The sequence below is a fragment of the Sturnus vulgaris genome, chromosome 15 (assembly GCF_052056855.1).
Source record: "Sturnus vulgaris isolate bStuVul1 chromosome 15, bStuVul1.hap1, whole genome shotgun sequence".
NCBI lineage: Eukaryota > Metazoa > Chordata > Aves > Passeriformes > Sturnidae > Sturnus > Sturnus vulgaris.
Genome location: NC_142257.1, coordinates 16,899,773 through 16,927,447, shown reverse-complemented (window position 1 = coordinate 16,927,447; position 27,675 = coordinate 16,899,773). Strand labels below are relative to the sequence as shown.

The 27,675-nt window shown below is 58.1% G+C and overlaps 6 protein-coding genes across 9 annotated transcripts; 3 read left to right on the top strand and 3 right to left on the bottom strand.

Moving 5' to 3' along the window:
- Nucleotides 1-1,867: 1,867 nt before the first annotated feature.
- Nucleotides 1,868-8,240, top strand: STING1 (stimulator of interferon response cGAMP interactor 1). The gene is made up of 7 exons (XM_014887664.2): nt 1,868-2,035; nt 2,250-2,560; nt 3,089-3,266; nt 4,095-4,203; nt 4,361-4,599; nt 6,291-6,477; nt 7,789-8,240. Exons 2-7 carry the CDS (start codon nt 2,319-2,321, stop codon nt 7,980-7,982), a joined length of 1,149 nt encoding a protein of 382 aa, XP_014743150.2. The 5' UTR covers nt 1,868-2,035; nt 2,250-2,318; the 3' UTR covers nt 7,983-8,240.
- A 5,123-nt stretch (nt 8,241-13,363) lies between these two features.
- Nucleotides 13,364-16,365, top strand: LOC106860047 (SLC35A4 upstream open reading frame protein). Its single transcript, XM_014887707.2, has 3 exons — nt 13,364-13,451; nt 13,555-13,653; nt 13,824-16,365. The coding sequence occupies exons 1-3, from the start codon at nt 13,437-13,439 to the stop codon at nt 14,019-14,021; spliced, it is 312 nt and encodes a 103-aa protein (XP_014743193.1). The 5' UTR covers nt 13,364-13,436; the 3' UTR covers nt 14,022-16,365.
- SLC35A4 (solute carrier family 35 member A4) lies at nt 14,564-16,365 on the top strand. The gene has a single exon (XM_014887706.2). The coding sequence runs from the start codon at nt 14,564-14,566 to the stop codon at nt 15,509-15,511; it is 948 nt and encodes a 315-aa protein (XP_014743192.1). The 3' UTR covers nt 15,512-16,365.
- Nucleotides 16,366-17,367: 1,002 nt separating this feature from the next.
- LOC148222007 (uncharacterized) lies at nt 17,368-19,093 on the bottom strand. 3 transcript variants are annotated; one of them, XM_088174014.1, is made up of 5 exons: nt 18,690-19,093; nt 18,267-18,484; nt 17,940-18,008; nt 17,680-17,839; nt 17,368-17,596 (listed from the first exon to the last, which is right to left on the bottom strand). In XM_088174014.1, exons 1-5 carry the CDS (start codon nt 18,796-18,798, stop codon nt 17,457-17,459), a joined length of 696 nt encoding a protein of 231 aa, XP_088030140.1. In that variant the 5' UTR covers nt 18,799-19,093; the 3' UTR covers nt 17,368-17,456. The 3 variants fall into 3 exon arrangements, with proteins under 3 accessions (XP_088030140.1, XP_088030141.1, XP_088030139.1); XM_088174015.1 differs by having other exon boundaries at nt 17,368-17,593; XM_088174013.1 differs by having other exon boundaries at nt 17,368-17,839.
- Nucleotides 19,094-19,234: 141 nt separating this feature from the next.
- LOC148222006 (uncharacterized) lies at nt 19,235-21,954 on the bottom strand. The gene is made up of 7 exons (XM_088174031.1): nt 21,485-21,954; nt 21,121-21,191; nt 20,750-20,797; nt 20,486-20,611; nt 20,255-20,332; nt 19,562-19,644; nt 19,235-19,382 (listed from the first exon to the last, which is right to left on the bottom strand). The coding sequence occupies exons 4-7, from the start codon at nt 20,552-20,554 to the stop codon at nt 19,235-19,237; spliced, it is 378 nt and encodes a 125-aa protein (XP_088030157.1). The 5' UTR covers nt 20,555-20,611; nt 20,750-20,797; nt 21,121-21,191; nt 21,485-21,954.
- Nucleotides 21,955-23,800: 1,846 nt separating this feature from the next.
- CD14 (CD14 molecule) lies at nt 23,801-26,805 on the bottom strand. Of its 2 annotated transcripts, none has more exons than XM_014887696.2 (2): nt 26,452-26,805; nt 23,801-25,743 (listed from the first exon to the last, which is right to left on the bottom strand). In XM_014887696.2, the coding sequence occupies exons 1-2, from the start codon at nt 26,462-26,464 to the stop codon at nt 24,377-24,379; spliced, it is 1,380 nt and encodes a 459-aa protein (XP_014743182.2). In that variant the 5' UTR covers nt 26,465-26,805; the 3' UTR covers nt 23,801-24,376. The 2 variants fall into 2 exon arrangements, with proteins under 2 accessions (XP_014743182.2, XP_014743183.2); XM_014887697.2 differs by having other exon boundaries at nt 26,544-26,805.
- Nucleotides 26,806-27,675: the final 870 nt, after the last annotated feature.

The window sequence follows — 27,675 nt, the reverse complement described above, 5'->3', positions numbered from 1 at the left end:
TGGGCAGGGGAGCCACCAGCTGCTTGGGGACCAGCAAGAAGGTGGCTGGGGAGCCAGGCAGCCCATCCACCACACTGGAGAGCCAGCCAGAACAGGTCAATGAAGCCTGGCTGGAATGGGACAAGCTTTGTCCCAGTGCTGGAGGAGGAAGTGATTCACTTGATGTTTTATCTTTGTGTTGACAAAGCAAACAACATATTGGCTGTACCCACAGGCCCTCCCAGGGCTGGGAACATTGGCCAGAAGGTTTGTGGGAGTTTCTAAGGTACCACCAAAACAAGCAGGTTCTTGCCTTCCTCCCACTCTGGGTTTCAGTATGCTCGAGTTGTGTCCACAGAAGGGCAGTGCAGCACAGGTCTGATGAGGAGTAGCTGAGGGATCTGAGGGGCTCAGGCTGAAGAAAAAGAGACTTGTGGGGGACCTTCTCTCTCTACAGCTGACAGCAGGAGGCAGCTGGATGGGGGGTGGGTTCTGCTCCCAGGGAACAAAGGACAGGACAAAGAGAAATGGCCTCAAGCCAGCACTACTAGAGGAGCTTTATGCTGGATATTAGGGAAAATTTCTTCACCCCAAAGGGCTGTAAAGCACTGGCCCAGGCTGCCCAGGGCTGTGGTGGAGTCTCCATCCCTGGAGGGTTTTAAAAGACATGTGCACTTGGGGACATGGGTTAGTGGTGGACTTGGCAGTTCTGGGGAAATAGTTGGACTTGATGGTCTTAAGGGTCTTTTCCAACTTAAATGATTCTTTAGTTCTATGATTTTAATTAAATGTGAACTGTGAGCATGTCTGAATTAAGATCCTTGTGCTGTAAGCCTATGACAGCCTCCAGGCACCCTGGCAATGTTGGGTCTGTGGGGAGTGTCACGGTCTCCTGGAAACCAGCAGCTTTCCTGGAAGAAAGCAATGGGACCCATTTTGGACAGGCACTCCCCTTCCCAGCCTGTATCTACCTAGTTTGTCTCCACAGAGGCCATGAGTGACCATGCTGAGGGCTTTGTGGAAGTGAAAGGTCTCCCCTCGTCCCTACAGCCAGTTTTCTTGCCATTCCAGGTAGTTGGGTCCATCAGATGTGATGTGAAATCCCTGATGGGTGCTCCTGTCTCATCCTTCAGGTGTTAGGCAGGGATTGCTGGGAGGATTTGCTCCATCACTTTCCCAGGGTCAGAGGTGACATTGAGCAGGCTGTAGTTCACCTCCTCAACGGTGGGGGTGAGATTTCCTTCTCCCACTCACCAGGAACATCCTGATTGCTACAATATTCCAAAGAGATCAGAGAGGAACCTTGCCAGGGCATCACCCATCTCCCTCAGCATCCTTGAGTGCATCCCACCTGCTCCTATGGGCTCGCCTATGTGTCCCCTAATCCATGTTCTTCCAGGATGGAAATTCCTCTCCATTGCTTGGAAGAAAGAACTGGAAATCTTGAGGGCCTGACTGGCCACCAAGAGCCTGGCTGCAGGAAGCCCTTGCTGTGTTGCCAGCACTCATGGGCACTGCTTCCCGACATGGCATCTCCTGGAAATGTGTGGGGTGGGAGCATCCAGGGCACTGTGAGTCACCTTCTGCTAGACGGAACTTGAGTTTGTTTGGCCCCTGGCAATCTGCTGAGCTGAATCAATGCAATCTTTGAAATCTACTGCCCTTGACAGATTAAATCTCAATAAATTCCTGTTTCCTCCTCATTCCAGTTCCTCTCAGACCACATCCTGGCATATTTGGGGCTTTCCAGGATGTGCAAGCTCATGGATATCGGAACTTGGTACAGCCATCAGTGCCTGAGTTTCCTGTGGGCTGAGACCGCATGGATGCCCTGTGTGGGAGAGCTCTGGCGCTCTCCAGGCTGCCCACGGCTGCCAGAGCTTCTTTCATTTTCACTTTCCTGCCCGCCTCTCTGTGCAGCTCCACCCGTGGCTCCAGAAGCGCGAACGTCGCAGAGGCTCCGGGTTCGTGTCTGCAGCAGCCTCTGGAAGGAGCTGCCCAGACGGGAGGAACCACAGCGCAGGAAACCCGGAGCTGGCGGCTGGGAACTGCTCCGGTGAGTGCAGCCAGAGCAGTGCCAGCCCTGTGGCTGCGGAGCATCCGCGCTGGCAGTTTGGGAGAGGGGTGACCAGCCAGGCTCTGTCCTGCCGAGCCCATTCGGGCACAGGGGACAGCCCTGAGGAAGCGCAGGGGAGCCTCCCCAAAGGGTTGTGCGCTCAGTGAGTGCTGGGCGCACGCATCCCCCTGATCCGCCCTTACCGCTCCTACAGCGCCGCTGAGGACACGCTGCTGCCGTGGGCGCTGGGGACAAGCTGCTGCTGCCCCTGTCTCCGCCGCAGATGTCCCGGGAGCCGTGGCCGAGGCAGCATTCCGCCCCGCGGATCCCAGAGCCCCGCGGCGGGCGGGCACAGCGAGCCGCGTACCTGCTGCTGGCGCTCTGTGCCGGGGCTCTGCTGCTCGCCGGCCAGTCCCTGGTCTCCATCGCCCGCAGCCTCACCTCCCACTTCGCCACCCTGCAGATCGGGGCTCTGCTCAAGGGCACCTGCTACCTGGCCGAGGAGATCTTCCACCTGGAGTCCAGGTGAGCCGGCGGGGCTGGCTGCCTGCCCGCGGCGCTCCTGGGACCATCCTGGGGACAAGGGTGTTACACCCTCGGGCTGTGCTGGGGTTTGCTCCTGGTCCTGGTCTCCCACACCTGCCCTCTGTGGCAATGATGTGCACATGCTGTCCTCTGTCACCCTCCTGTCCCTCTCATCTCTTGCTCCCTGTCCCAGCTCCCCCATATGTCCATGGATGTCTCCTCTCCGTGGTAACTCCCTAGAGTGCCCTTTCCTGGGGAGCAGATCTTGGCCCCCAGCCTTTCCCCACCACCTGGGCTGTTGTCTCCCTTTGCTGTCCAGAGTCCATCTGCTCCCTCTGAGTCCCACAGGCCCTCCCAAGCCCTCTCCTGGCCGGGGGCACTGGGCTGTGCTGGGCAGGGTCCCACATGGCACTGTAGTGCTCTGGAAGGTTGGTGGCCCTGGCCAGGAGAGGGGAGCAGCCCCAGCCACGGCTGCTGAGGGTGGGTGGGTGGCCACCATCCTGGTTCTTGTCTCCCTCTCCCACCCAGGCACCACGGCAGCTTCTGGAGGGTCGTGAGCACCTGCTTCTCCCCAAGCTGGCATGGGCCCATGCTGCTCATCTGTGGCTCCGCCTATGTGGCTCTCTTCAGTGATGGGCAGCCACTTGGCCTCCACTTCATCCTGGCCAGTCTGTGCCAGCTCCTCATCCTTTCCCTGGGGCTCCAGGTAAGATTCTTACACCTCCAGCCTGGCCAGCTGCCCGGGGAGCCCTTCAGCCCTGAGCAGCCGTGGGGGGCATGTAGCCAGCTGTACGTGGCCTTTGCATGTCCAGCCCGCCCAGAGTGAGCCTGGTGGGAGGAACACTCTCAGCTCAGCCCTGCAGAGCTGATCTCACTTGGCCCCGTGCTGCCAGGAGTGTTGCCAGGAGGGCCAGGCTGCCTCATAATGAGCACAACCACGCCAGGAGATGGCATGCCCCACCCCCGACATGAAAAACAGGGGTATTTTAAATCTGTCAGTCAAATCTGGTACTGGAGAGTAAAGCAGAGCGTTTGTGTTGTCAATTATCAGTGTGGTGTGGGGCAGAGCCAAGCCCCAGGTGCCTCTGCTGCATTGGGAGGGCTCTGCTGTGCCCCAGGGGTGCTGGAAGGGTCACACAGGCTGCAGAAGGTGCTTCTATCAGGTGGGCCAGGACACCCATCTCCACCCAAATGCACACACAGAGGACATTGGGAATTCCACCATCAGGCACTGGAGTGTCTCCTGTCCCCTGCTGGAAGCACAGGGCACAGGTTGCACTGGGACAGGATCCCAGGGGAAGGTGCAGCCAGGGAATGCCTGGCTCACTCCAGCCCCAGTTCCCTCCTCTCTAGGGGCTGTGGGGGCTGTCAGGGGCTCTGCCCCGCTGCCCTGCATGGTGAGGGGAGGGGCTGGTGGGGTCGTTCACTCTCCAGATCTCTTTGGAGTTCTCCAATCCCTATGGAGAGCTGATTGTTGCTGAAGGGCCCAGGTGGCTGCTGTCATCACCTGGTCTGTCTGTCCTTCCTTCCACAGAAGCCCTCAGCAGTGGAGATGTCTGAGATGTCCGAGAGGTCCAAGCAGAACGTTGCTCACGGGCTTGCCTGGTCTTATTATGTTGGGTACCTAAAAATAGTCCTGCCACGTACGTAGCTGCTTTCCTGCATTCTCATGCCTACAGATAGAAATAGCTCCTAATAACAATCCTCCCACTTTTACAGTATTAGCAGGGAGATGTGGAGCAAGGCAGAATGCAGCTGTACCCACACCAGGCACCTCTGCCTGATGCTCTCTTCCACCAGGGCTGAAAAAGTCCATGGAGGAATTCAGCAGAGGCAATCCCAACCTGATGGCATGCAGGAAGACCTGGAAGCTCCACATCTTGGTCCCTCTGAGCTGTGATGTCTATGATGACCTGGAGAAAGCTGACAGCAATATCCAGTACGTGACAGACCTCACTGAAACCACCCTGGCCCGAGCTGGCACCAAAAAGAGGGTCTACAAACACAGCCTCTATACAATCAGGGATGAAGAAAACCAGGTATGCTGAGAGCAGCACTGGGAGCATCATCCCAAAAGTCTTGCTGGCCCCAGAAGCAGCTGTAAGGACAGGAGACTGTCACCTCTCCTATTACATACTCCCAGCTTTCACCAGGCTTCCACGAGATGGAGAGATCCCATTCCTGTACCCCTTCCTGCTGGCTGCCTCCCCCCAGGCTCAGCTGCAGGGATGGTGGGCTTGCTTAGCCTCTCCTGGAGCTGATTTAAGTCCAGGAAACAGTAGAAAACTGAGCAGAAAAAAAGCAGATGTGGGCTACAGAGCATCACTTCCCACAGGATTAATGCTTCCTTGTGTTGTGAAGAGGTGCTTGAAGATATCTGAGCCATTATTTGACTCCCTCCTTTGCCCCAGTCGCCCCTTTTCTAGCCCTAAATCTCTCCATCTCACATTGCACTCATTTCCTGCCACATCTCCTGGCAGACTGGCCCCTGTCCCTTCCCCTGGGAGGAGGGAACACCCTGGTGCCATGGATGGAGACATTGCTGCTCTGGGGGAAGCACAGTTGGCCGCAGGTTTTTCCCACTCTGCTGCATGCACGGATGCTGAGTTCCATCTGCCAGGCTCCTGCTGAGTCACTCTGCTTCCTGGGAGCTCCAGCAGCTCTGAACTTGGACCTGGCCTTCCAGTAATATTTGCCAGGAATATTTTCCCCTCAGCTTCCTGCCCCAGTCCCTGACAGTGACACAGGGCCCATGGAAGGCACCTGCCCCAGGGCACAGCAGTAACTGCCTGCCGAGGCTGGGGACTTCCTGCTTCTCTGCATTTACCTGGCAACACATCCCTCTTCTTTCTAATTCACTCCATTAAACTCTCCAGTTTACCCAGTGTAAGACTTACTGGTAACACTACTCCTCCTTGGCATTTTTATGGCTTTATCAGATTTCTCCTTGTTTCTTTGCTCAGCCTCCTTCCAGCTGTGCCTCTTCCTTTCCAATGTTTATGTTTTTGTTTATGCCCTGCCCTCCACCTCTCTGTTAGGATGCTCAGACTCAGAATAATGGAATCACAGAATATGCTGGGTAGGCAGGCACCCACAAAGATTATCAAGTTCAATGCCTGGCCCTGCACAGACACCCCAACAATCCCACCCTGGGCCTGAGAGCGTTTTCCAAGAGCTCCTGGAGCTTTGGCAGCCTTGGCAGCCTGTGACCATTCCCAGGGGAGCCTGAGCAGTGCCCAGCACCCTGTGGGGAAGAAGCTTTCCCTGATATCCAACCTAACCCTGCCCTGACACAGCTCCAGACATTCCCTGGGTCCTGTCGCTGGTCATAGATAGCAAAGATTGGTGCTGTCCCTCCACTTTCCTTTGTCTAGCAGAAAGCCACCAATCAAGTGTGATCACAAGGGAGAGATGTCTCCCTAGAGGACCAAATTCCATGGGGAAGATCAGCCTCCAGGCTGCTCTTGGGAGCACTGACAAAGCCAGTGGCTGCCTCCCATGGGCAAAGGCCATGAGCCCTCCTGGCAGAGGGGACAGCTGGACCTGTCAGGCAGCTGCTCTTTCCCTGCTCTGCACAAGGCAGGGGGACACTGGGCCAGACCATATCCCTGTCCCAGTGTTCCCAGTGTTCCCAGTGTTCCCAGTGCAAGGCAGGCCAAGGAGCTGCTGAGAGGTCCCAGCAGCCCTTTGCCCAGCCCTCCTGTCCCCATGTCTCCTTCCATCCCTGCAGCTCTGGCACTGTGCTGTGGAATATGCCACCCCGCTGCAGTCCCTCTGGGCCATGTCCCAGGATGAGTGTGCTGCCTTCAGCCGGGAGGAGCGCCTGGAGCAGGCCAAGCTTTTCTACAGGACCTTGGAGGAGATCCTGAAAAGCTCCAAGGAGTGTGCAGATACCTACCGGCTCATTGCCTACGAGGGTGAGTGAGGGGAGGGGTGGGGGTGCCCAGGACAGTGGCTGTGCCCTTCCAGCCCCGAGTGACCTCGGATCAGTGTCTGGAGTGACCTCGGATCAGTGTCTGTGCAGGACTTGGCTGATGGCCCCAGTCAGGGGGCCATGGTGGAGGAAGGGAGGGGCTGCATTCCCACATAGGAATGTCCCTGAGTGTCCCACTCTGCTCTGGGCTGGGGCGGCCTCACCTCGAGCCCTGGGGCAGGTCTGGGCACTGCAATGTGAGAAGGATCTAAAGCTGTGAGGAAGTGCCCCAAAGGAGGGACATGGGGGTGGTGAAGGACTCAGAGGGGTCACATGAGGGGCCACTGAGGGCACTTGGCGTGTCCAGCTGGAGCAGAGGGGATTGAGGTCAGACCTCCCCAGCTCCTCCTGAGGGGCAGCTCTGATCTCTGCTCCCTGGGACCAAGGACGGTACTCAAGAGATTGGCTGGAGCTGCTCCAGGGGGATTTAGTCTGGATATCAGGAAAAGGTTCTTCCCCCAGAGGGTGATCAGGCACTGAACAGGCTCCCCAGGGAATAGTCCCAGGGCTGCCAGAGCTCCAGGAGTGTTTGGACAATGCTCTGGGACACGGTGTTTGTGCAGGACCAGGAGTTGCCCTGGATGATCCTTGTGGATCTTTTCCAACTCGGGGTATTCCATGACTCCATAATTCTAAAGATTTCCTTGCTGTGGGTCTGAGGAGCAGGGAAGGTGGTGGCAGCACTGGTTGTCCCAGCTGAAGTCCCCACGGGGCCTGAGACAAGCTGTCTACTGCAAGGATTAAGTATAACAGCAGGCATGCAGGGGAAGCAGCAGCTCCCTCGCTGTTGATGTTCCTGGAAGAAGCTGCTGGGGCTGTCAAGCCCTCCCCAGCAGGGGGATGACTGTGTGCTGGCTCGGTGCCATTCCTGCTGACAGGGGATGGGAGGGAGCGAGGCTTCCCCTCATTCCCATCATCTTTTCATCTCCCATCTCCTCACCTCTCAGCATCTTGCTGTAATGAATATCGGTTTTTTCAGAGGAAACTCAGCACTCTCCCTAATGAGGAGAAGCGTTTCCATCCAGAGAGGCAGTTCCCATCACAAGCACTATTGGGAATCCAGCACACAGCACCTGTAATTTTACACTCCTCCCTGCACTTTCTGTTTGAATTTTTTCCCTCTGCCATGCTGAAAGTGGGAAGTAAAATCTGTATTTTGACTGTGCAGGAAATCCTGCATATTTTGGGCAATTTCACAGAGACTCTGCTCCCAGGACAACGAGTGAAGGAAGGTTTTGTCTTTCTTCTGTTGCAGAGCCAGAAGAAGCAGAGACTCACTTCTTGTCCAGAGAGATCGTGTGGCACTTGCGGCAGGAGCACCGCGAGGAGATCGCCGTGCTCGAGGGGAGCCATCCACACACCCCATCCACAGCCCTGGACTCAGCAGAGCTCAGCCTCCAGATCAGCGTGTCAGACCTGCCACAGCCCCTGCGCACTGATGGCTTCTAACACACAGCCCCTCAGTGCCCCTTGGGGCTCAGGTCACCTTTCCCCAACTCCCTTCCTCCATCCATGGCTGCTACCCCCAGCTCCCACCCAAACCTCCTGTGCACCACGGTTACTGGAACAGCTGACTCAGCCCACAGCCCTGTGACATGCTTCCCATTTTCTTTGTTATGCAGAGCTCATATGTTCTCCTGTGGGTGTATTGCTTTTTTTTATCTGCTTTGATTTGTGTCATATAAAGCATTCTCTTCTCTGGGACAAGTTGCAGTATCCTAAATTTTGGGCACAATGTGCAGTCTGCCCCATGTGGGATAGGAAAAGGTGGTTGGGCACTGAACAGTCTCCTCCAGGGAATGATTGTGGCTCCAAGGCTGCCAGAGCTCCAGGAGCATTTGGATGATGCTCTCAGGGACAGGGTGGAATTGTTGGGGTGTCTTTGCAGGGCCAGGAGTTGGACTGGATGGTCCTTGTGGATCCCTTCCAATTCAGGACATTCCATGATTCTGTGATATGCTGTGGTGTTGGATGAGGCTTTGGAAATGCCAGCCACAAGTGTGCCTGTGTGTGCTGGGACAAACACACACAGCCCATGTGGCCAGACTCGTGGGGAACCTTCTGCAGGCACAGGACTTCCAGGGGAGCCTCCAGCCTGACCAAAAGTGTTGGTGGCAGAGCAGGCTCACCCAGGATGCAGAGATGCTGGGCAGGTGCAGGCTGGAGCTGAGACAACAGCCTTGCTCCTGCCCTTGGCTGCCCAACTCCCTTTAGAATCATAGAACCCTGGAATCACTAAGGCTGGAAAAGCTCTCTAAGGTCATTGAGTCACACCATTAACCCAGCACTGCCAAGTCTCCCCAGGTGCCACATCCATGTGTTTTTTAATATTTCCAGGGAGAGTGACTGTCCTGCACAGCCCATTCCAATGCCTGACAACGCTTTCAGTGAATAAATTCTTGCTGTGTCCAAACTGAGCCTCTCCTGGGGCAGTCTGAGGCCTTTTCCTCTGGTGCTATCCCTTTTTCTCTGGGAGCAGAGCCCCACCGGCTGTTAAGGAGTTGTAGAGAGGGACATGGTGCCGCCTGAGCCTCCTTTTCTCCAGGCTGAGCCCCCCCTCAGCTCCCTCAGCTGCTCCTCATCTTGTGCTCCAGATCTTTCCCTAGCTCCATTCCCTCCTCTGGACATGCTCCGGCCCCTCAATGTCTTTCTTGTTGTGAGGGGCCCAGAACTGAACACAGAATTCCAGGTGCCTCACCCGGGCTATATATGTAGGACTCCACCTTCCATGCATGTGGGAGAACATGGTGGGAGATCTGTCCCCAGCTCCAGCCCAGTGAGCTTTCAGGAGAGATTTGGCTGCACGTTGGCCCTGCTGGGACTGGGAATTGGAAACCATTTTAGGATGGGTTCCAATTCAGTTCAGCAGTAAAACCTTAATCTGCAGCCTAATCTCTGGGTACTGCATCTGTGCAAAAATGGCAAAAACGGCAGATGAAAGGGCTGTGAAGGGAGGGTTTGGACAGCAAAGGCCACTGCAAAGAGGCAGCTGGTTTGCAGAGGTATCGGGAATCCTTGCTGAGATCTCTGGGATGTGCCAAGTGCCTGCTGCTGGACTGACTGGAGACGGAAGAGAGCAGGTGAGGGATTTGGTAGGAGACACCCTGAATGCAGGGAGCAGAGTGGGGGTCTGGCCGTGGGTCCTGGTCACTGAGCAGCGTTCCCAAGGGCACAGAACAAATCCTGTGGGTACCTGCTGGGATGCAGGGGAAATGCATCAGGACTGAGTTCTGCAACACGGGAACAGCCAGCAGCAGCTGTGTGAGCAGCAAAGCCACTGCAGCCCCCGGGGGATCACACCTCCAAACACATCCTTGTGGGACACAGCTCCGTGTCCTCCTGGATGCCCTGCTCCCTTCTCATGTGGAAGCTCCTTATCTCACCCACCACTGCAGCCAGGCTGGGCTGGAGATGCCGATAAGCTCAGGCCACACTAGAAGGGGACAGGTTGAAAGACAGGCACAAGCCCGGAGGAAATCTGACAGCACAGCCTTGTTCCAGCAGCAGCCGTGCTGCCAGCCAAAGGCTCAGCTCCCGCCACTGCTCAAGGGCACAGCCGGGGCCAAGGTGAAAGCCTTTGCTGGCAGCAGGAACCAGAGGCAGGGCTGGATCAGAGGCAGGCAAATCAAACCTCAGGAGTGGCAGCTTGCTGCTAAGCTGGCAAACACAGAATAACCAGTTTCCCCTTGAGCTCTCCAACAGCACAAATAGTTCAGTTTTAGTGCTAATCACAGCATCCCACAGCAGCTCTGACTCAGACTCAGGACTCTCTGGCTTGGAGGCAGACCCATCCTGATCCATGGGGAGCAGCAGTGCCACCACACCTCAGCAAGGTGAGCTGAGCAGGTACAGGGGCCACCACAATCCAGCAGGTCCAGGTGCAGCAGGGAGGGAGGTTCACAGCCACGATCCTGCTGAGCAAGGCACAGCATGGCTGCGTCCTCCCTCCAGCCAGGGCTGGGGCCAGGGCTCAGCTTGCATGCAGCAAAGACAGGGCTTCTCCCAGCCCTCCCTCACATCCCAGCTGTTTTCCCACCAGAAATCCCAGGACCCACCAGCAGGGACACATTTCTGCTGCTGCACACAGCACAGAGCCTCAGTGTGTAACCTCGGGGGGCTGAGAGCTGAGTTCCCTCACAGACCCTCTGAGGGCAGGTGCTCAGCTTCTACCATGACCTACAAAAACTGATCCTCAAGGAATCCCAGGATGGCTTGGGTTGGAAGGGACCTTAAAGCTCATCTCGTTCCCGTCCCCTGCCATGGCAGGGACACCTTCCACTATCCCAGGGTGCTTCAAACCCCATCTGAGCTGGCCTTGGACACTTCCAGAGATCCAGGGGCAGCCACAGCTTCTCTGGGCACCCTGTGCCAGGGTGTCACCACTCCCACAGGGAACAATTCCTTCCCAGTAGCCAACCTACTCTCTGTTCTGCAGCTGGTGAGACTGGCAATGGCTTCACCTCTGGGAATGAGAGCAGTGACTGATCACAGGGCTCTGCTGCCCTCACATGTTGTTCACCAATACCCAAATTTTCCAAGTCAGCCTTGCACTAAGTGGCACTTTTCAAGTGGTGTGATTGTGTTCCAAGAAAGGCCCTTGGACTCACAAAGCTATTTTATTTAAATTTAATTTAATTTCATTTTATTTATTTTAACCTTTCATGAAGTAAAAATTCTGCTTGAAATGTGGCTGGTTTGTGGCTGGTTTGTGTCAGGTTCACTAAGTCCACACCTGCCTCTGGATGAAGTTTGGAATCCTGCAAAGCAAGGAAACAGCAGCTCAGCACTCAGCCTTCAGCAATGGTTGGACTTAAACTGGCTATTAATATTAATAACAACATTAATGCTTCTTCTTTGGGCTGCACCTGCCACTTCCTCCTGAGTCCCTTCCCTTTTCCCAGTGCTCAGAGGGAGCAGTGTAATAAACACAGGGAATGTATGTAAATTAACTTGGAGAGCAGCAGCCCCACAGCCCCCAAGGCTTCACAGAGCTGCCTCCGTGCTGGTGTAGCACCCACGAGAGTAACACTCACATAACCCCCAGCACCACGGCTTTTAATTAAATTGTGCCAAGCACCTGAAACCAACATCTCCCACGGTTCCTCAGCCTCGCCTGCAGTTCTGCAGTGCCTGTTTTCCAAGCTGGAAATGCAGCAGGCCGGGTTTCACTGGCGGCTTCAGTGGCTGTGTCAGCTGGAGCGTGGCCCCAGCACAGCTCCGTGGGGCTTTGGGCTCAAACAAGAGGTGGAACAGCCCCAGGTTGTGCCAGGGACTGGATATTCAGGAAAATTTCTTCACTGAAAGGGTGATCAAGCACTGTGACAGGCTGTCCTGGGCAGTGCTGGAGTCACCATCCCTGGAAGTGTTCAAAAACCGTGTGGGTGTGGCTCTTGGGAGCCCATAGCTTTTTAATGTTGTTTTTTTTTAGCTTGGCAGGGCTGTGTTGATGGTTGGATTGGATGATCGCAGAATCATTTAGGTTGGAAAATGTTATAAATGAGGAACAAAAGTCTCAATATTCAGCAAAATTTAGATTGCTTTATTTGATACAGATGGAGCAAGCAGCACTGGGGAATGTGAGGGGTCACTGCCCACTCCACGCTCCATCGCCCCTGGGTTTGCAGCCTCTTCTTACACTGTGGTTTCTCGTTGTAATCAACAATTTTTGCTTTTTTTGCTGTCATAATTTTGCCAGGTAAGTAATGGTGGTCGAATAAACATCCGTATCCATCTGGACTTTGTAGATAACCACCAGCAAAATGTGGAAGTCTGGTCCTTGAGATAGGCAGCATTGATCAGAAAAAGGCAGGAAGGGATATTGGAAAGTCTGATTTTGCAAGCTGGTAGACGATACAACTTATTTGGAAAACATAACATAACAAAACATGGTGATTTAAAGCAGAATGATTTAATCATATATTTTCCTTTATCTAGTATCCATGCTTCACTTCAGACCTTAATATTCTGGTTTATACAAACCCAAATACTTTTCTGATTAACACGAATCTTTTATCAATTATCACAAAAATAACTCCAGTCATTTTTGTTCTTTATTTATTCTGTTATTTCTGGGAGTATTATGTGCCCATCAGAGTGACAGATTTGCCCCAGGCACTAAGATAGGAGAAAAGCATCAATGCCTGTTCAGTAATTACTTTACTACCTTTAATATCATACTAATTGATACTAAATATTTTAGTTATACTTAGATATACTTTAATATCATACTACTATTGATATTAAATATGGATTTAGTATCAATATTGCTTCAAAAATACTGCACTGCTCTAGCAGCTAGAACCACCTACACTGTGCAGTAAATAATTCTGAATAGGACTTTATAGCATAATCCTTCCAATCATTAATTTAAATATTTTATTTAAATATATACTTTTGGGTTACCATCCTTAATCCTGAAGGACAAAGTGATATAAAGGCTCAACTGCACTGCTTTATACATAAAACACTGGCCAAGCCGGGGACTGGATCAGACTCCTCAAGAAGAGCCCTGGGAAGCTGCGGAGCTTGGCACCCCCATCCATCCGGAGGCTGTGTCCTGGAAGCCCTGACTGCGCTGAGGGGCAGCCATGAGCTCTGTCAGCCCTGCCGGGGCAGGGGCGGGAGTGCCGTTGCCCCCCGGTGCCGGTACCGCGCTAAAGCCGGGCCGCGCCTCAAGAGGAAACACCGCCCCCCCAAGATGGCGCCGGCCGGCCGGCGTGAGGGAGCCGGGGCTGCCACGTGACCCCGCTTCACCCAATCAGCGCCGGGTGACGCCTCCGTGGCGGGAAGGGGCGCGTGGGAGGAGTCGCTGCCTCCGTGACAACCAATCAGCGGCGGCTTGGCGGCGGGGTTGTCACGTGCCTCCCCGCCAGCCAATCAGCGGCGGGCGGCGGCGGCGCCAAGATGGCGGACGATAAGGTGAGCGGGGAGGGCCGGGGCTGAGGAGCCGCCGAGGCTGAGGGAGGTCGCGCCGGTTCCTCCTGTGGGGAGGGGGCAGGAATCACCTCCGTGTCTCCTGCAGGACTCGCTGCCTAAGCTGAAGGACCTCGCCTTCCTGAAGGGGCAGCTGGAGAGCCTGCAGCGCAGGGTGGAGGACGAGGTGCAGGCCGGCGTGGGGCAGGTAACGTGCTCGGGGCGGGCCGGCCGACCGCTCCCTCTGAGAGGGACTGGTGGGGGGAAAAACAAATCCCAGGGAAAAAACAACCCACAACTCACCCCTGGGGCACGTCCTGTGTCGCCCCCTCCCCGAACCCGGCCGGCCACGCCTCACTCACTGTGCTGTCCCCTCAGGACGGATCGCTGCTGGCATCGCCCTTTCTCAAAGGCTTCCTGGCGGGATACTTGGTAGCTAAGCTCCGCTTCTCCGCCGTCCTGGGCTTCGTGGCCGGCACCTGCACGGGGATTTACGCCGCCCAGAACTACGCCGTGCCCAACGTTGAGAAGACGATTCGGGACTATGTGAATTCACTGAAAAAAGGTCGGGACTAGCGAGGAGGAGCCCGGAGGCAACAGGGACTGCAGGAACGGTGCTCCTTAGGTAGCAGGCACAGAGCACCCCCAGGGCTCTGGGAGGCACATCACCTGCACCCTTCTTTTTCCTGGAAAAGGGCTTTGCACCTCACCACTGCGACACGTCAGGGGGCTGGGGATGGGTGTTTGTTGGGCATCATGGCAGCAGTGATCACTGCACTAACCCACAGCAGCTTGAGAGCACTGAGGGGCTGCCAGCTGCCTTTTCCCCTTACCTTTCCCTGTGCCCCTGTGGACTGAGGGGCTGCTGTGTCCTGTGTGCTCTGCCACCCAGCCCACGGTGTGCCCTGGCAATGTGCTTTGTGTGGCTTCTCAGGAAGGCTTGTAGTTCTCCTCCTAACGAGAGACAGCACCCTGCTCTCCTGCTGCGTCACAAATGTTGCAGGGAACATCCTGCTTGAATCAGGCTCATTAAATTCTTGGTATTTGGTCTCTTCAGTGTTGCAGGGTGAGAGTCTGTCTGGCCTCTCTACACTGGCAGCAGCTCACTCGTGCTGGAAATGGGGATGTTTGGGAATGCTGCTGGCTCTGCCAACAGGCTGCTCCAGAGGGGTCTGTGGGCACTGATGCTACTGCTGTCTGTGGCCATCTACGGCTCTCACGCCCCCCTCCTGACCCTCTGCAAGGTGGATGGGGCCATCCCCTTCAGCTCCACGTCCGTGGTGGTCCTCGTGGAGCTGACCAAGCTGGTGCTGTCCCTCCTGTTCCTGCTGGCAGGGGCGCGGGAGCCGCTGGGAGCGGCGCTGTCCTGGCGTCACGCCGCGCCCTTCGCCCTCTCCGCCCTGCTCTACGCTGCCAACAACAACCTGGTGGTGCACATGCAGCTCTTCATGGACCCCAGCACCTTCCAGGTGCTCAGTAACCTGAAGATCGTCAGCACGGCGCTGCTCTACAGCCTCCTGCTGCGCCGGCGCCTGGGCCCGCGCCGCTGGCTGGCCCTGCTGCTGCTGCTGGCCGCCGGTGTCACCTACAGCTGCGGGGGGCTGCGGGGACACGGGGACCCCGGCGGGATGCGCCTGCACGTCACGCCCGTGGGGCTGCTGCTGCTCTCCGTGTACTGCTTCATCTCCGGCCTCTCTGCTGTCTACACCGAAGCCATCCTGAAAAGCCAGGTGCTGCCCCTCAGCCTCCAGAACATCTTCCTGTACTTCTTTGGGGTCCTGCTCAACGTGATGGGCTCCGTATGGAGCGGCATGGAGGGAGGGTTCCTGGAGGGCTTCTCCCCGTGGGTGCTGCTGGTCGTGCTCAGCCAGGCTCTGAATGGCCTCATCATGTCCGTGGTGATGAAGCACAGCAGCAACATCACCAGGCTCTTTGTTATCTCCTGCTCCATCCTGGTCAACGCTCTCCTCTCTGTTGCCCTCTTCAACCTGCAGCTCACCCTCCTCTTCTTCATGGCTGTGGCATGCATTGGCCTGGCTGTGTACCTGTACTATGGAGTCACATAGTCACTGCCTTCCTCCCATATGTCTGGGCAGCCCCAGCCCTTCCTCAGGGCTGGAATCATTCCTGGTGGGTGCCTGCACAGCTCCAAGGATCCCCTGAGGAGCAGTGCTCAGAGCAGCCTGTCTCTGCTTCCACAGGGAAACTGCACCCTGCTCCAGTCCAGCCAGGCTCTGTGCCACGGGGTTCCTATGGGATCAGGCATGCTCAGCCTTAGGGGGGGTTCTGAACCTCCTGTGCATGTCTCATAGCCTCAGGATGTGCCAGGAGAGATTCAGGTTGGACCTTAGGAGTAATTTCCTCACAGAAGAGGTGATTAAACATCGTAAGGGGCTGCCCAGGAAGGTGGTGCAATCACCATCACTGGAGGTGTTTAAGGACTTAATGCCGTGATTTAGTTGACAGGGTGATGTTGTGTTACAGGTTTGACTCGATGATCTCAGAGGTCTTTTCCCACCTCAGTGATTCTGGGACTCTGTCCCATGTCCTCAAGCTGCTTCCCCATACCACAGTGGCCTGGGAATGCTCTGGCAGTAATTGGCCCTGCTGCACTTCCTGCCAGCCCAGCATGGGACTGGTGCTGTTTCAGTTCCCATGGATGCTTGATCCCTGCCCTTCCTGGTGCTGCTTCCCTTGGCCTCTCTCACCTCCACGGTTTTCCAGCCTAGCCCCTGCTGGAGCCCTGCTGTCCTCAGGGCCCATTTCCCATTTCTGGGAACAGTGTCTCTGCAGAGCAGACAGGGACTGGGGCACGTGGGAACTTTCACCTGCTCCCCGAAAGGGGGATGTCCCCCAAATTTGTACCAAGTTTCTGGCAGGCAAAGGCCACTCGAGATATTAAAGCTGCGGTTCAACAGCATCTGTGTGTCTGTCCTGTCTGTCCTGTGTCTGCCAGCCCTGTGGGTTGGTGGCTGTGCCCCTTGGCACAGGTTTGGGGGCCAGGGGTGTGTCCGAGACTGACAACACTCATGGGTGAAGGGCACACACTTTATTCCATGTGGCCGCAGGTGGGGGCTGCCAGCCCTCCCTCCAGGCTGAGCCTGTGCCCCCACAGGCAGATTCCCAGCGCCTAGCAGGGTTTTCCCCCGGGAACACCAGCCTGAGCAGGTTGTGCCTGGGGCTGGCCGGTCTCCTGGCATCACTGGTGGCTCGGTGCAGGGAGGGGTGCGCAGGGACGCAGTGTCCCCACGCCCTGGGCGTGGCTCAGGGGGTCTGTGTGGTGCCATCGGCCGTGCCTGCCCGTCGGGCGTCCCGCAGGTGCTGGTTGTGCTCGGCGAGTTCCACAGCGTCCCGGAGCACCTCCTGCAGCAGCGCCCGGTGCCGGCGCTCCAGGGCCTCCCGCTGCTCCTCTGCCAGGCGCTGCTGGTCCCGGAGCACCTGCGGGATGCCCGGGGCGCTCTGGCACAGCCCTGGCACCGCCGGAAGAGCTGTCCCCAGCCCTGCCTGCCCACCTGCAGCAGGTGCTGCCTGCTGGCCTGCATCTCCTGGCGGTGATTGTGCAGCAGGGCCTCCAGGTCCCACTCGGCCGCCTCCCGCTCCCGCAGCGCTGCCTCCAGGCTCAGGCCCAGCGCGGTCACCTCCCGCTGCCAGCGCTCTGTGCCCCACTGTGGGGGACAGGGGCAAGGTCAGGGCAGCTCCAGGCTGTCCCTGCTCCCTTGGGCTGCACCAGGGAGAGCAGTGCCAGGGGAGGAGAGGCTGAAGCTCGCAGTGCTGTGCCCACCTCCCCGCTGTGTTCCTGGGCTGGCATGGCAGCAGCCCCGAGCTCCTGCTGGAGCTGCCGGCAGTGCTGAGCCCGCAGCCGCTGCCGCTGTGCCCTGGCCAGGGCGCGCTGCACCTCCGGGGATGGGCACGGCTGGCACCGTGTCCCTGCCTGGAGGAGAGAGGAGCGGGCTCGGGTGGCACCAGGAGCCAGTGCTGGCAGCACAGAGCTGGCCCTGCACAGGGACCCTGTCACCCTGTCCCACTCACGCTGTCACACCCGGGCTGTGGCTGTGACGCTTTGCTCTGGGATGGCTCCTCCAGCAGTTCCTGCCCTGTGCTGACCAGAGCTCGGTTTTCCCCTCCCTGGCTTCTGCTTTTGCCCTGTCCTGCTGTGTGCGGACAGTGGAGGAGGATGAGTGTGACAGGGAGGGCTGAAGAAGGACGTTCAGATGGAGAGTGAGGCCTTTCCCACCATGTAAAGCCATGCTCTGTGCCCACATATTCTCCACCCAGTTATGGGATGCGTTTCTGGTTCCACGCTCTGGCTCTGCTGGCTCCAGGCTGGCGCTGGTCGGGTGTGTCTGGGTCCCAGGCTGCTGGCCTGGCACTGTATTCCCTGCAGAGACCTGGTCCTGTCAGAGAAGGAGATGTTACAGGGACACAGCTGGGATTAGGGCTTTTCCTGCACCAGACTGTCCCTGGATGAGGGGGCCTGGCCTGGCCTCTGCCCACCTCAGCACTGGGCTGGTGCATCTCATTTGTCACTGCCTGCTTTTTCTCCCGCCTTTGACTCTTCAGCACCTGGAAAAGGGGAACTGGAGGTCCTTGTTGGGGTATTTCAGACGTCTAGGACTGGCATAGCTCCATGGGACACATCTCATCCCAGGGGCAGCTTCAGCCCCTGCCCTCAGTGCTGGGCAAGAGTCCTGACACCAGGATGGGTCAAGAGCCTGCAGCTTACCCAGCCCAGGGAATGAGTGCCATCCCAGTCTCATGGATCCATGGATCCAGGGGATGGTTCCAGGGGTTCAGTCCCATGGATCCAGGGGCATTCCCCACCTGCAGCTCCCTCAGGGCCCTCTGCAGCTGAGCCACAGCTGTCTTCTGCTCAGGGAGGCCGGATCCAGCCAGCAGCTCCATCCGCAGCCCTCGGATCTCCCTCCGGCACACAGCGATCTCCTCCTCAGGGTCCCAGAAGGTGGCAGAGATGGTCTTGGCCAGCCCCTTCACCCTCTCAGCCAGTCCCAGAGCTCCCAGGATTTCCTCTCTGGAGGTGTCTGGGAGAAGAGCGAGCACTGGGCAGGGGCCATGGGGAGCCACCAGCACAGGGAGTCCCGGTGCGATGGAGCTGAGTGGAGCTGGTGTCCAATGGCTGCAGGTGTCCCCGGGCAGCAGCCAGGGACTGAGTGCCGGGTGTGGGGCAGGGTATGGGCAATCCTCAGGAAAGGGGCATCCAGAGTGTGTCCCAGTCCCAGGGGCTACCTGGCAGTGACACACACAGCAGCAGGAAGGTCAGGCTGTTCCCCTCCAGCAGCCGTTCCACGATCCAGGGCAGGCAGACGGCACCAGGCTCCCTGCACTCCCTGCACATGGGGAAAGACACCCCAGGAGAGGGCTCCACACCACAGGAACCCAAGGATGGGCTGGCCACACATCTCCCCAAGCCCCTGTCCCCAAGGAACGGTGACACCCCCTTGGCTCCCAGCCACGGGCTCCCACTGGGGTGTCCCTCCTGCTTCACCTCCAGGAATGGAATTCCCTGACCCACAGCAGGCACAGGGCTGTGCTGGGGTGGGAACACAGCTCAGTGCCCGTACGTACAGCCTGGGGCAGGGCATGGTGGCCTCCGGGGACACCAGGATCCTGAGGGCCGAGCGCTGGCGCCTGCCACCCTCCAGCTCTCGCTCCACGGTGAGAGTGAAGAGGCTGCCAGCCCTGGGGAGAGGCCAGTACGGGAGTGGGGCTGCAGCAGAGCCAGCCCCAGCACCCCATGGCCCAACCTCTCGGGTCTGGGCCAAATCCTCTCCTCACCCCTGCACAGCTGAGCGCCCATCTGCAAGGGGCTGCTGAGCACAGCCCTGGAACAACGCTGGGATGGCAGCCAGCCCCCTGGCATAGGCACTGATGGCAGCCTGGGCATCGGGCACGGCCATTTCTGTTGCCTCCTCCACCATCCTGGAATCAGAGGGAGACAAAGCCAAGCAAAGAGGGTCACATCCACATCCTGGACTCGCTGAGGAACACCCCTGGCCATGCTGTGGCTGGGCACCTTGCTCCCTGCCCAGCCCCACTCCTGATCTTGGGGTACCAGCCCCCAGGAGCATCTGCTCAGCCATGGGGCATCAGGTACCTACAGGCCCAGGGGTGCCACATCCATCACTTGCAGGGCTCGGCCATCGGGACGGAGCAGGTCCCAGGCTTTGTCATGGGTGCTGACCTGGAATGAGGGCGCTGCATTAGGCAGGGGGGCAGGAAAAGGGGGCTGCTGGCATCCCACACTCACCAGGGGCACACACTGCTCGTGGCCATGCACAGGTGAGGCTTGAGAAAGGCTGATTTTGGGATAACTCCCAGCTTTTCCAGCTCTGGCACCAGGGAAGGGCAGAGCCCTGTGTGGAGCTTATCAGATCCCTGGCAGCATCCCAGAGCCAAAGGGCAGGACCCAGCCCAGTGGCTTGAGCTGACATCACTCCTGTGCAGATCAAGGCCACACTGGAGGGACCTTCAGGCCACAGGGAGCAGTGACTGGCCCAGAAAGCCCAGCTGTGATGGAACAGGAAGGGGCTGGAGGGCTCCCCTGATCCCACCATGCTGCTGGAGCCCAGGAGGTGCTCTGTGGGCTGCTAAGGCTTCCCACATCTGGGAAATCCTGGAAAGAGGTGAGAACACCTGGAATCCAAAGGTCTCCAGTCCCTGGTCACCCTCTGGATGAGGGGATTGGATGTCAGTACAGGGCAATATGTGCTCTTGGCACAGCACGGTCTGGGCAGTGGCAGAGAGGGAATGGGACCCTCATGCCAGGACATCCTGCCCTGCTCCTGCCCTACCTGGACCAGACTGACCATCTTCAGGGTCTGTGTGTCGTCCCCCAAGGCCTCCAGTTCTTGGAAGATGGTGTTGATCACCTGTGGACAAGCTGGGAGCTGTTGGTTCCCAGGACCCGTGGCTGGATCTCAGCCCCTCCCCGGTGGGATCGGGGTCTGTTGGGTGTCCTGGGAGCCCAGCACTGCATCGTTGTGCTGTCCCCTCTCCCTGCCACCTGTCCCGTGTGTTCTCACCTGCCAGATGACACTCTGGAAGGGCAGCTGTGTCCCAGGGCCATGGGGGTCCCACAGCAGCAGAGACATGCTGTAGCCAAGGGGAACCAGGGCCAGCTTGGGTCTTGCCAACTCCAGGACCTTCTCCTGGAAGGAGAGACATATCCAGCAGGGCAGGGTCAGCATGGCACAGCCATGGCAGCCACAGCATGGCACGGCCAGCATGGAGCAGATGGCCCTGGCTCATGTGGCTGGGGACAGAGGAGGACTTGGGGCTCTCAGTACCTGTCCTGCATCCAAGTGGAAAACGCCATCGACAGCCAGGGAGCTCTCCTGGTGCGAGGGAGGGGGATAATGTTCATCTTTCCCCTATCCCAGCATGACCAGGGCAGGGCACTGGGCAGGCTGGGATGGAGATGGCAGGGGTGGCACAGAGGACCTGGCATGGGCAGGGGTGAGGAGAGACCCACTCCCTTCCCCTGCTCTCTGGGAGCCCCCAGGAATCTCCTGCAAGGGAGGGGCCCATAGGGGTGTAGGGCAGGATCAGGCCAAGAGCTCAGCTCCCACCAGGGTCCCAGGGTGGGACAGAGCCCCTGCTCCCTCCTGGTTCCCCAGGGACCCTCATACCCTGGATGTCCCTGTCCTGCAGCTCTCACCTGAGACTCCTTCCCAGCGAAGAGCAGCTGTAGAGGGTCCTTGCTGCTGAGCACCCAGCTCTCTCCTGGCCCTGAAAACACCAAGTGTGGGATGGTGTGGGGGTTACCCCCACCTGTCCCAGTCCTATCCTGCCCTCCTTGCAGCCTCGAGCCACATCCCAGGGCTTCCCATCATTCTTGAGCCCTCCTGCTATGACCCAGAGCCACCAGGATGGGGAGGACACCCTGTGGCTGTCCCTGCCAGCACTGCCCAGACCAGCTTGGCCACTGGTCCCAGTGACACCATAGCTGTGGCTGCCACCCTGTCCCCTTGTTCCCTGGTGTGGGGGTTCAGGGGAAGGCTCAGGGATGTCCTGAGCTCTACCTGCTGCCTGGTGGAGTCCCAGAGCTGCTCGCACGCTGACATCCTGCTCAGCCTGCCGGGATAGAGGGGGAAGGAGCCACACACTCAGCACCACCAGGAGCTGGATGAGACCCCAGCGAGCTGGGCAGCCCCTGACAGATCCCTCCAAGCCAAGCTGGGCTATTCCCCACCATGGCACTCACCTCGTCCATGGGTACTGTGGCAGCAGCCATCCCTGAGCTGCTGTTTGGCCAGGGCTGGGATGGGGTTACCTGGGAGATCCGGTTCTCCTGCATTATTGATGGATGTGGGCAGAGCCAGACCCAGCCTGGAGGTACCTCGTTCCAGGGGCTGAGCCCTGCTGGCCAAGGAATCAGCAGGATCACAGAGGGCAGGTGGGTGCCTGGAGCCACTCACACCACTGGGGTGCTCCCAGCTCCAGGAGGGACATCTCTGTCAGCCACATCCCTGTCAGCCACATCCCTGTTAGCCCCATCCCTATCAGCCACATCCCTGTCAGCCACATCCCTGTTAGCCCCATCCCTATCAGCCACATCCCTGTCACCCACATCCCTGTCACCCACATCCCTGTCAGCCATGGCTGGGAGATGAGGGATCTTGGACTGCCATACAGGTTGTGACCACAAACCACAGAATCACTGGAGATCAGTGACAGCAGGAAAGCACAGAAGGAAATGCCAGTGCTGAGGATCCCCATTGTCTGTGGAAATGCAGATGGTGAAGGCCAGGAGAGAGGGCCCAGGGCAGCTCCTGCCCTGCTTTGGACAGGACCAGGAGGAGCAGATGCACACGTGTCCCTCTGACTGCCTGTTCCCTGTCCAGAGTGGGACCAGTGCTGCTGCCCCCCCAAAACTGCCTCACCTGTGCCTCAGGTGTGAGGCTGATGCCAGCTGGACACAGATGAAACAGGGAACTGGGGGCTCCACCAGGAGCAGGGCAGGTGACATGGCAGGGACAATAGGGGCATGTTAGGGCTTGGGGAGTTGGAGGTGGCCAGAATGAAAACCCCTTGGGAGGGTGGAGCCCTGGGACAGAGCAGGGCACGGGGCCTTGAGGAGTTCCCCAGCACTGGGCTGGGCAAAGCCACAGTGGGATAATGCTGGGGGAAAGTCCTGCTCCACAAGGGAGCCCAGACTGGGGACTCCAGGGGCCCCTCACCAGCTCTTGGGGGCCCTGTGAGCCTTCCCAGGGAGCCCCTGTGGGGCAGCACTGGTGGGAATGGTCACACATCCCACTCACACTCTGTGGCCCTGAGCAGGCAGACAGCCCCATGTGAGTGCTCCCATGGGATAGCAAAGTCTAGGATCCAGGATTCAGGGATTTCTCCTTCCTCATCCATCACCAGCAGCTGCTGCTCCCTGTTCCATGTCCAGCCAGCTCAGGATTCCCGAGGTGCAGATTGTACACCCTGGTTAACACCACCAGAGCCAACACCCTGAGCCACCAGCCACCCTCACACTGCCCGGGGTGCTGCCCCACCCTCCCCTCGGGCTGCTCAGGGCTGGCACAGCCCCACAGCCCCTCCACCCCGGGCAGGGACACACCCTGGACATGCAGCAGAGCCCGAGTCCATCACGATCCACGCCTGGACTCTGTGCTCTTGCTCTTGGTCCTCCCCACATTCTGTTTTCCCTCCACCCCCAGGCTGTGTTTGCCTGCAGGTCATGTGTACCTGTGCCCAAACACAGACAGGGAGGGACACAGGAAACACCCGGGCACAGCCTTTAATGCAGAGGCAGGACAGGCCCTGGGGAAGGAGAGCAGGGCTTGGCCAGGTGAGCACTGCCTGTCTGCCACCAGCCCCTTCTCTTCACAGGGACAAGGGGGAATGGCTTCCCACTGACAGAGGGCACGGTTAGATGGGATATTGCAGAGAAATTCTTCCCTGTGAGGGTGGTGAGGCCCTGGCATAGGCCACCCAGGGATGCTGTGTCTGCCCATCCCTGGAAGTGTCCAAGGCCAGGCTGGATGGGACTTGGAGCACCCTGGAATAGTGGAAGGTGTCCCTGGCTATGGCAGGGTGTGGAATGAGATGATCTTTGAAGCACCTTTCAAATGAAACTACCCTCTGATTCCATTATTCTCCCCCATCCCCATTTTTCCATGCCTGTCCCTTCCCCACCCCCATTCCCAGGCTCTCCCTTAGCATCCCATAATCCATTTTCTCCTTACTATGAGAAATTCTCTGAGTAACCCAGAACCCAGAATAAACCCATTTTCTTCTTATCACCTAAAAAGTTTCTCCTCAAGGTCCCACTTGGATTCATCCACCAGTGCCTCAGGTTGAGATATAAGGAGCTGCACCAGCTCATTAGCATTTGTGTGCAGGGGTGTTTAATTTACTCATTTTCCTGTCTTTTGTGGGTTTTCAGTTTTCTATTAGGCTGAAGAGCAGCCAAGCAGCATCCTGCCAACCCTGACATCCTGGCCCAGCCATAGTGAGGAGAGGGAGGATGAGCACAGGGGCCATGGAGGCTCCAAGGATGGCTGGACTGGGGGGCTAAAAGGTGTGGGGGGGCTCTGGGCAGGGACCAGCAAGGCTTGGGGCATCTGAGTGCTACCAGTGGGAATAAGATGGAGCTGAACTCCTCTTGTCCAGGACAGGTGACATGGCAGGGACAGTGAGGGCGAGTTGGGGAGCTGGAGTTGGCCACAGGGAAATCCCCTATGGGAGGGTGCAGTTCTGGGTCAGAGCGTGGCACAGAGCTGGAAGTGAGGGGTGCCCCAAAACCTGTCTGGGCACAGCCACAGCGGGGTGACCCTGTGGACAGCCCTGCTCCACCGGGGAGCCCGGGCTGGGGACACCAAGAGCCCCTCACCAGAACAGCGACCTGTGAGCCTCCCCACGGAGCCCCTGGGGGGAAGCAGCAGTGGGAAGGGTCCCAGTGCCCCTCAGGCTCTGCTGCAGGGCCTGGTCCTGAGCAGACACACGGCCCCAGCCACACCGAGCAGGGCGAGCACGACGCAGAGCGGGGCCACCACGGCGGCGAGGTGACAGCGTGACACCGACACCGGCACCTGGGCCACCAGCCAGCCCTGGTACTCCGCTGGGGAGTGGCACCTGTACTCCCCAGGCCAGCCCTGCCCCAGGTGCCCCGTGGCTGCCAGAGCCTGCAGCCCCCCTGCCCCAGAGCAGGAGCAGCTGAAGGGGTTGTCAGCCACAGCCACGTCCTGCAGGCGCCCCAGGAGCTTCACCTCATCCCTGGGCAGCTCCGAAATGGAGTTGTTGTCCAGGCGAAGGGTGTCCAGCTTGGGGTAATTCCTGATGGAGGGCATGGCCTGCAGCAGGTTTTGATTCAGGAAGAGCTTCTTCAAGGAGCTGAGGGAGATGTCTACAGCATGGAGGTGGTTGTGGCTCATGTCCAGCACCTCGAGGTTGGGAGGCAGCGGTGTTGGGACTTCATCCAAGCCAGTGTTGGACAGGTTAAAATGCCGGAGGGATGCTGGCCACTGGCAGGAGGAGGGTGAGTCTGCCATGAGCTGGTTGTGGCTGAGATCGAGGTGCTGGAGCTCCAGCAGCAGCTGCACACCATCACACACGCTGTGGTAGGAGCTCAGGTTGTTGTGGTGCAGGCTCAGCTCCTGGAGCTGAGGGAAAGCTCCCCGGCAGAAGGCAGGGGCCAGGCTCCCATCCCCGAGGCTGTTCTGTGCCAGGCTGAGGGAATGCAGAGCCCTGAACACCCTCCCGATGGCACAGGGCAGGCTGGTGACACGGGAGCTGGTGACAGCCAGCTCCTGCAGGGTCCCCAGCCACCTGCTCAGGCTGGAGAAAGCCTGCTCATGGCCTGTCAGCGGGGCAGATGTCACATTGTGGAAGCTCAGGGACAGTATGGGCAAGTTCTGGCCATCCATGTCACTCCAGTTGCCTGCCCCCTGGAAAATGCAGCTCTCAAAGGCCAGCTCCTGCACATGGGTGTAGGAGAAGAACCTCAGCACACGGGCGAGGAGTATCTCGGGCACCAGCACATTCCCAATAATTATTTTCTGGATGAGGAGGGAGCCCAGAGTTTCAATGGCAGAGGGGTCCAGGTCCCTGATGGGCAAGGCTATGTATTTCTCCAGATCTCCGCCCTGAAACTCCACCACAGTTGCTGCGAGGCACTGGATGATGCTGCCGATGGTTTCCTCGGACACATTGTAGCACACGCAGTACTCCTGAGCACGGTTGAAGAAACATCTGTCTGTTCTGCCTTCCCCCACCTGCAGCCCCAGCCCCAGGAGCAGCAGCACAGCCACACTCATGGTGAACAACCTGAAAACTGGAGGAGAAACGGTGAATGGCAGCTGAGGGGACCACTCTGACCCAGACTGGAGGGATGGCTTGGGCAGTTCAGCCCTCAGGACAGGGCACTGCCCCCGTCCCTCCTGCACCCGCCTGGCCACTGAGCCGTGGCTCGGGCAACGCTCGGGCCAGCAGCCAAACCCCAGAGCTGCACCTGTGCCACCCTTTCCTCAGCAGGGAGCCTCCCGAGGCTCTGCACTGTCCTGCCTTGCTGCAGGCTCCCACTTCTAAACCACCAGGAAATGCCTGGGGAAACTGCAAATGCGGAGTTAGAAGGCAGATGTGTCAGTCTGAGCAGGGAGAGAGCCCCAGCTGGGTTTGTTCCTCTGTGATCTGGGGCAGGAAATTGCAACAGAGGCTTCATGTTTTCTCCTTCCTCACCCAGCGATTTGATCCATCACCAGCCCCCAAAGGGGTGTTAGAAAATGACCCCTGAAGGTGTGAACACATCCCTGTCAGCACCAGAAGCCGGTCAGCTGACAGAGTCTGATCTCCGATCACCAGATTGCAAAAGAAGCAGCAAGCAAAGGCTAAAGGCTCCTAAATATGTGCTGACTCAGCTCAAAGGGGGTCTTTGGAGGTCCCCAGTCCAGCCTCCTGCTTTGAGTCGTTCTGATCAGCCCTGATCAGCCACAGCTTCCCTTGGCCACATCCCAAAGCCCACCGAGGCCGGAGCTCTCCTTACCTGTCCGTGCCATCGCTGTACCACCCTCCAGCAGCTCCTCCAGCACCCGCACGGAGCTCTGGGACCCCGGGTGGGTTTGTACAGTGACTCACCAGCCAGCTCACACCCGAATGTTTCCTTGCTCCGCTTCTGCTTCCTCCAGCTGCTGCCAAATCCCGGGCTGAGGTGCCAAAGGCTCCGAGAGCTCAGCTCCGTCCGGCACCCGATCCTGCCCAGGCTCCCTCCGGATGAGCCCTCGGTGCTCCAGCTGTGCTCCAGCTGTGTTCCAGCTGTTCTCCCGCGGCTGGCACTGCCCGGGTCGGGTCCCTGCGCCAGGGCTGGGCACACACCTCTAGCCCGGCTCCCGGGCACAGCTCTCGCTCCTACAGAGTGACTTCCTGAGCAGGACGGAGCCTCCCAAGTCACTTCTGCTTCCCTGCGGCTGCGGGCTGGGAAAGGTTGCGGCCGGAGTGGCAGCGCTGCTCGCTTTCCTAGGAATGGTGATGGAACAGAGTGCGGGCAAGATTCCCCAAAGCACTTTCGGGTTCAGCCCTCCCAGAAGCTCTGGAATTGCTGTGGCTCAAGGCTCCCCGGGTGCTGAGCACCCTGCAGGCAATGCAGAAAGGTACAGGACTGTCACACCCAGGTGTTCCATGTAGGACGGGGATGGCACAACTCTCATCCATTGTCCAGGCAGCCTGAAGCTGCACAGGGAATTCTTTCACCAGAAGGAGCCAGAAGTGCTCCAGAAACAGCTGGATGTGGCACTGAGTGCTCTGCTCTGGCTGACAAGGTGGTGGTCAAAGGCTGGACTTTATGATCTTGGAGATCTTTTCCAACCTAAATCGTTCTGTGATTCTATAGTCTCTCTGGAATTTTTTTCTTTGCCGGGGATTTCTCTGCCTCTGTTGGATTCAGAAAGGGTTTCAGAAAGGTAATGAAACCGCATGTCTGGACAATGCAACTCCCAGTTTGTTGTTAATGTGGCGCTACACATTGGTGCCACAACAGCTGGGGTGGGGTCCCTCGCTCTCTGGGATTGTTGTGCAGAGGTGCTCAGCAATTCCATGATTCCTTTTCTACATCCTCGAGTTACCTGAAATTCCTCAGCACAAGGACATGGAGCTGCTGGAGCAAGTCCAGAGGAGACCACAGAAATGCTCCAAGGGCTGGAGCCCCTCTGCTGTGCAGACAGGCTGGGAGATGGGGCTGTTCAGCCTGGACAAGGCTCAGACCTTAGAGGCC

Excerpts from the sequence above, each read along its gene's own strand:
- LOC148222006 (XM_088174031.1), bottom strand. The coding sequence starts at position 20,554 with ATGTCTCTGCTGCTGTGGGACCCCCATGGCCCTGGGACACAGCTGCCC. Across the intron at positions 20,333-20,485 it reads TCCAGAGTGTCATCTGGCAG|GTGATCAACACCATCTTCCA; the intron begins GTGAGAACACAC and ends GCTTGTCCACAG. Across the intron at positions 19,645-20,254 it reads AGATGGTCAGTCTGGTCCAG|GTCAGCACCCATGACAAAGC; the intron begins GTAGGGCAGGAG and ends CCCTCATTCCAG.
- LOC148222007 (XM_088174013.1), bottom strand. The coding sequence starts at position 18,798 with ATGTGCAGGGAGTGCAGGGAGCCTGGTGCCGTCTGCCTGCCCTGGATC. Across the intron at positions 18,009-18,266 it reads GGGCCCTGAGGGAGCTGCAG|GTGCTGAAGAGTCAAAGGCG; the intron begins GTGGGGAATGCC and ends CCCCTTTTCCAG. Across the intron at positions 17,840-17,939 it reads TGCACCAGCCCAGTGCTGAG|GACCAGGTCTCTGCAGGGAA; the intron begins GTGGGCAGAGGC and ends CTTCTCTGACAG.
- STING1 (XM_014887664.2), top strand. The coding sequence starts at position 2,319 with ATGTCCCGGGAGCCGTGGCCGAGGCAGCATTCCGCCCCGCGGATCCCA. Across the intron at positions 4,204-4,360 it reads CCTAAAAATAGTCCTGCCAC|GGCTGAAAAAGTCCATGGAG; the intron begins GTACGTAGCTGC and ends CTCTTCCACCAG. Across the intron at positions 4,600-6,290 it reads TCAGGGATGAAGAAAACCAG|CTCTGGCACTGTGCTGTGGA; the intron begins GTATGCTGAGAG and ends CCATCCCTGCAG.
- SLC35A4 (XM_014887706.2), top strand. The coding sequence starts at position 14,564 with ATGGGGATGTTTGGGAATGCTGCTGGCTCTGCCAACAGGCTGCTCCAG.
- LOC106860047 (XM_014887707.2), top strand. Across the intron at positions 13,654-13,823 it reads TGCAGGCCGGCGTGGGGCAG|GACGGATCGCTGCTGGCATC; the intron begins GTAACGTGCTCG and ends CTGTCCCCTCAG.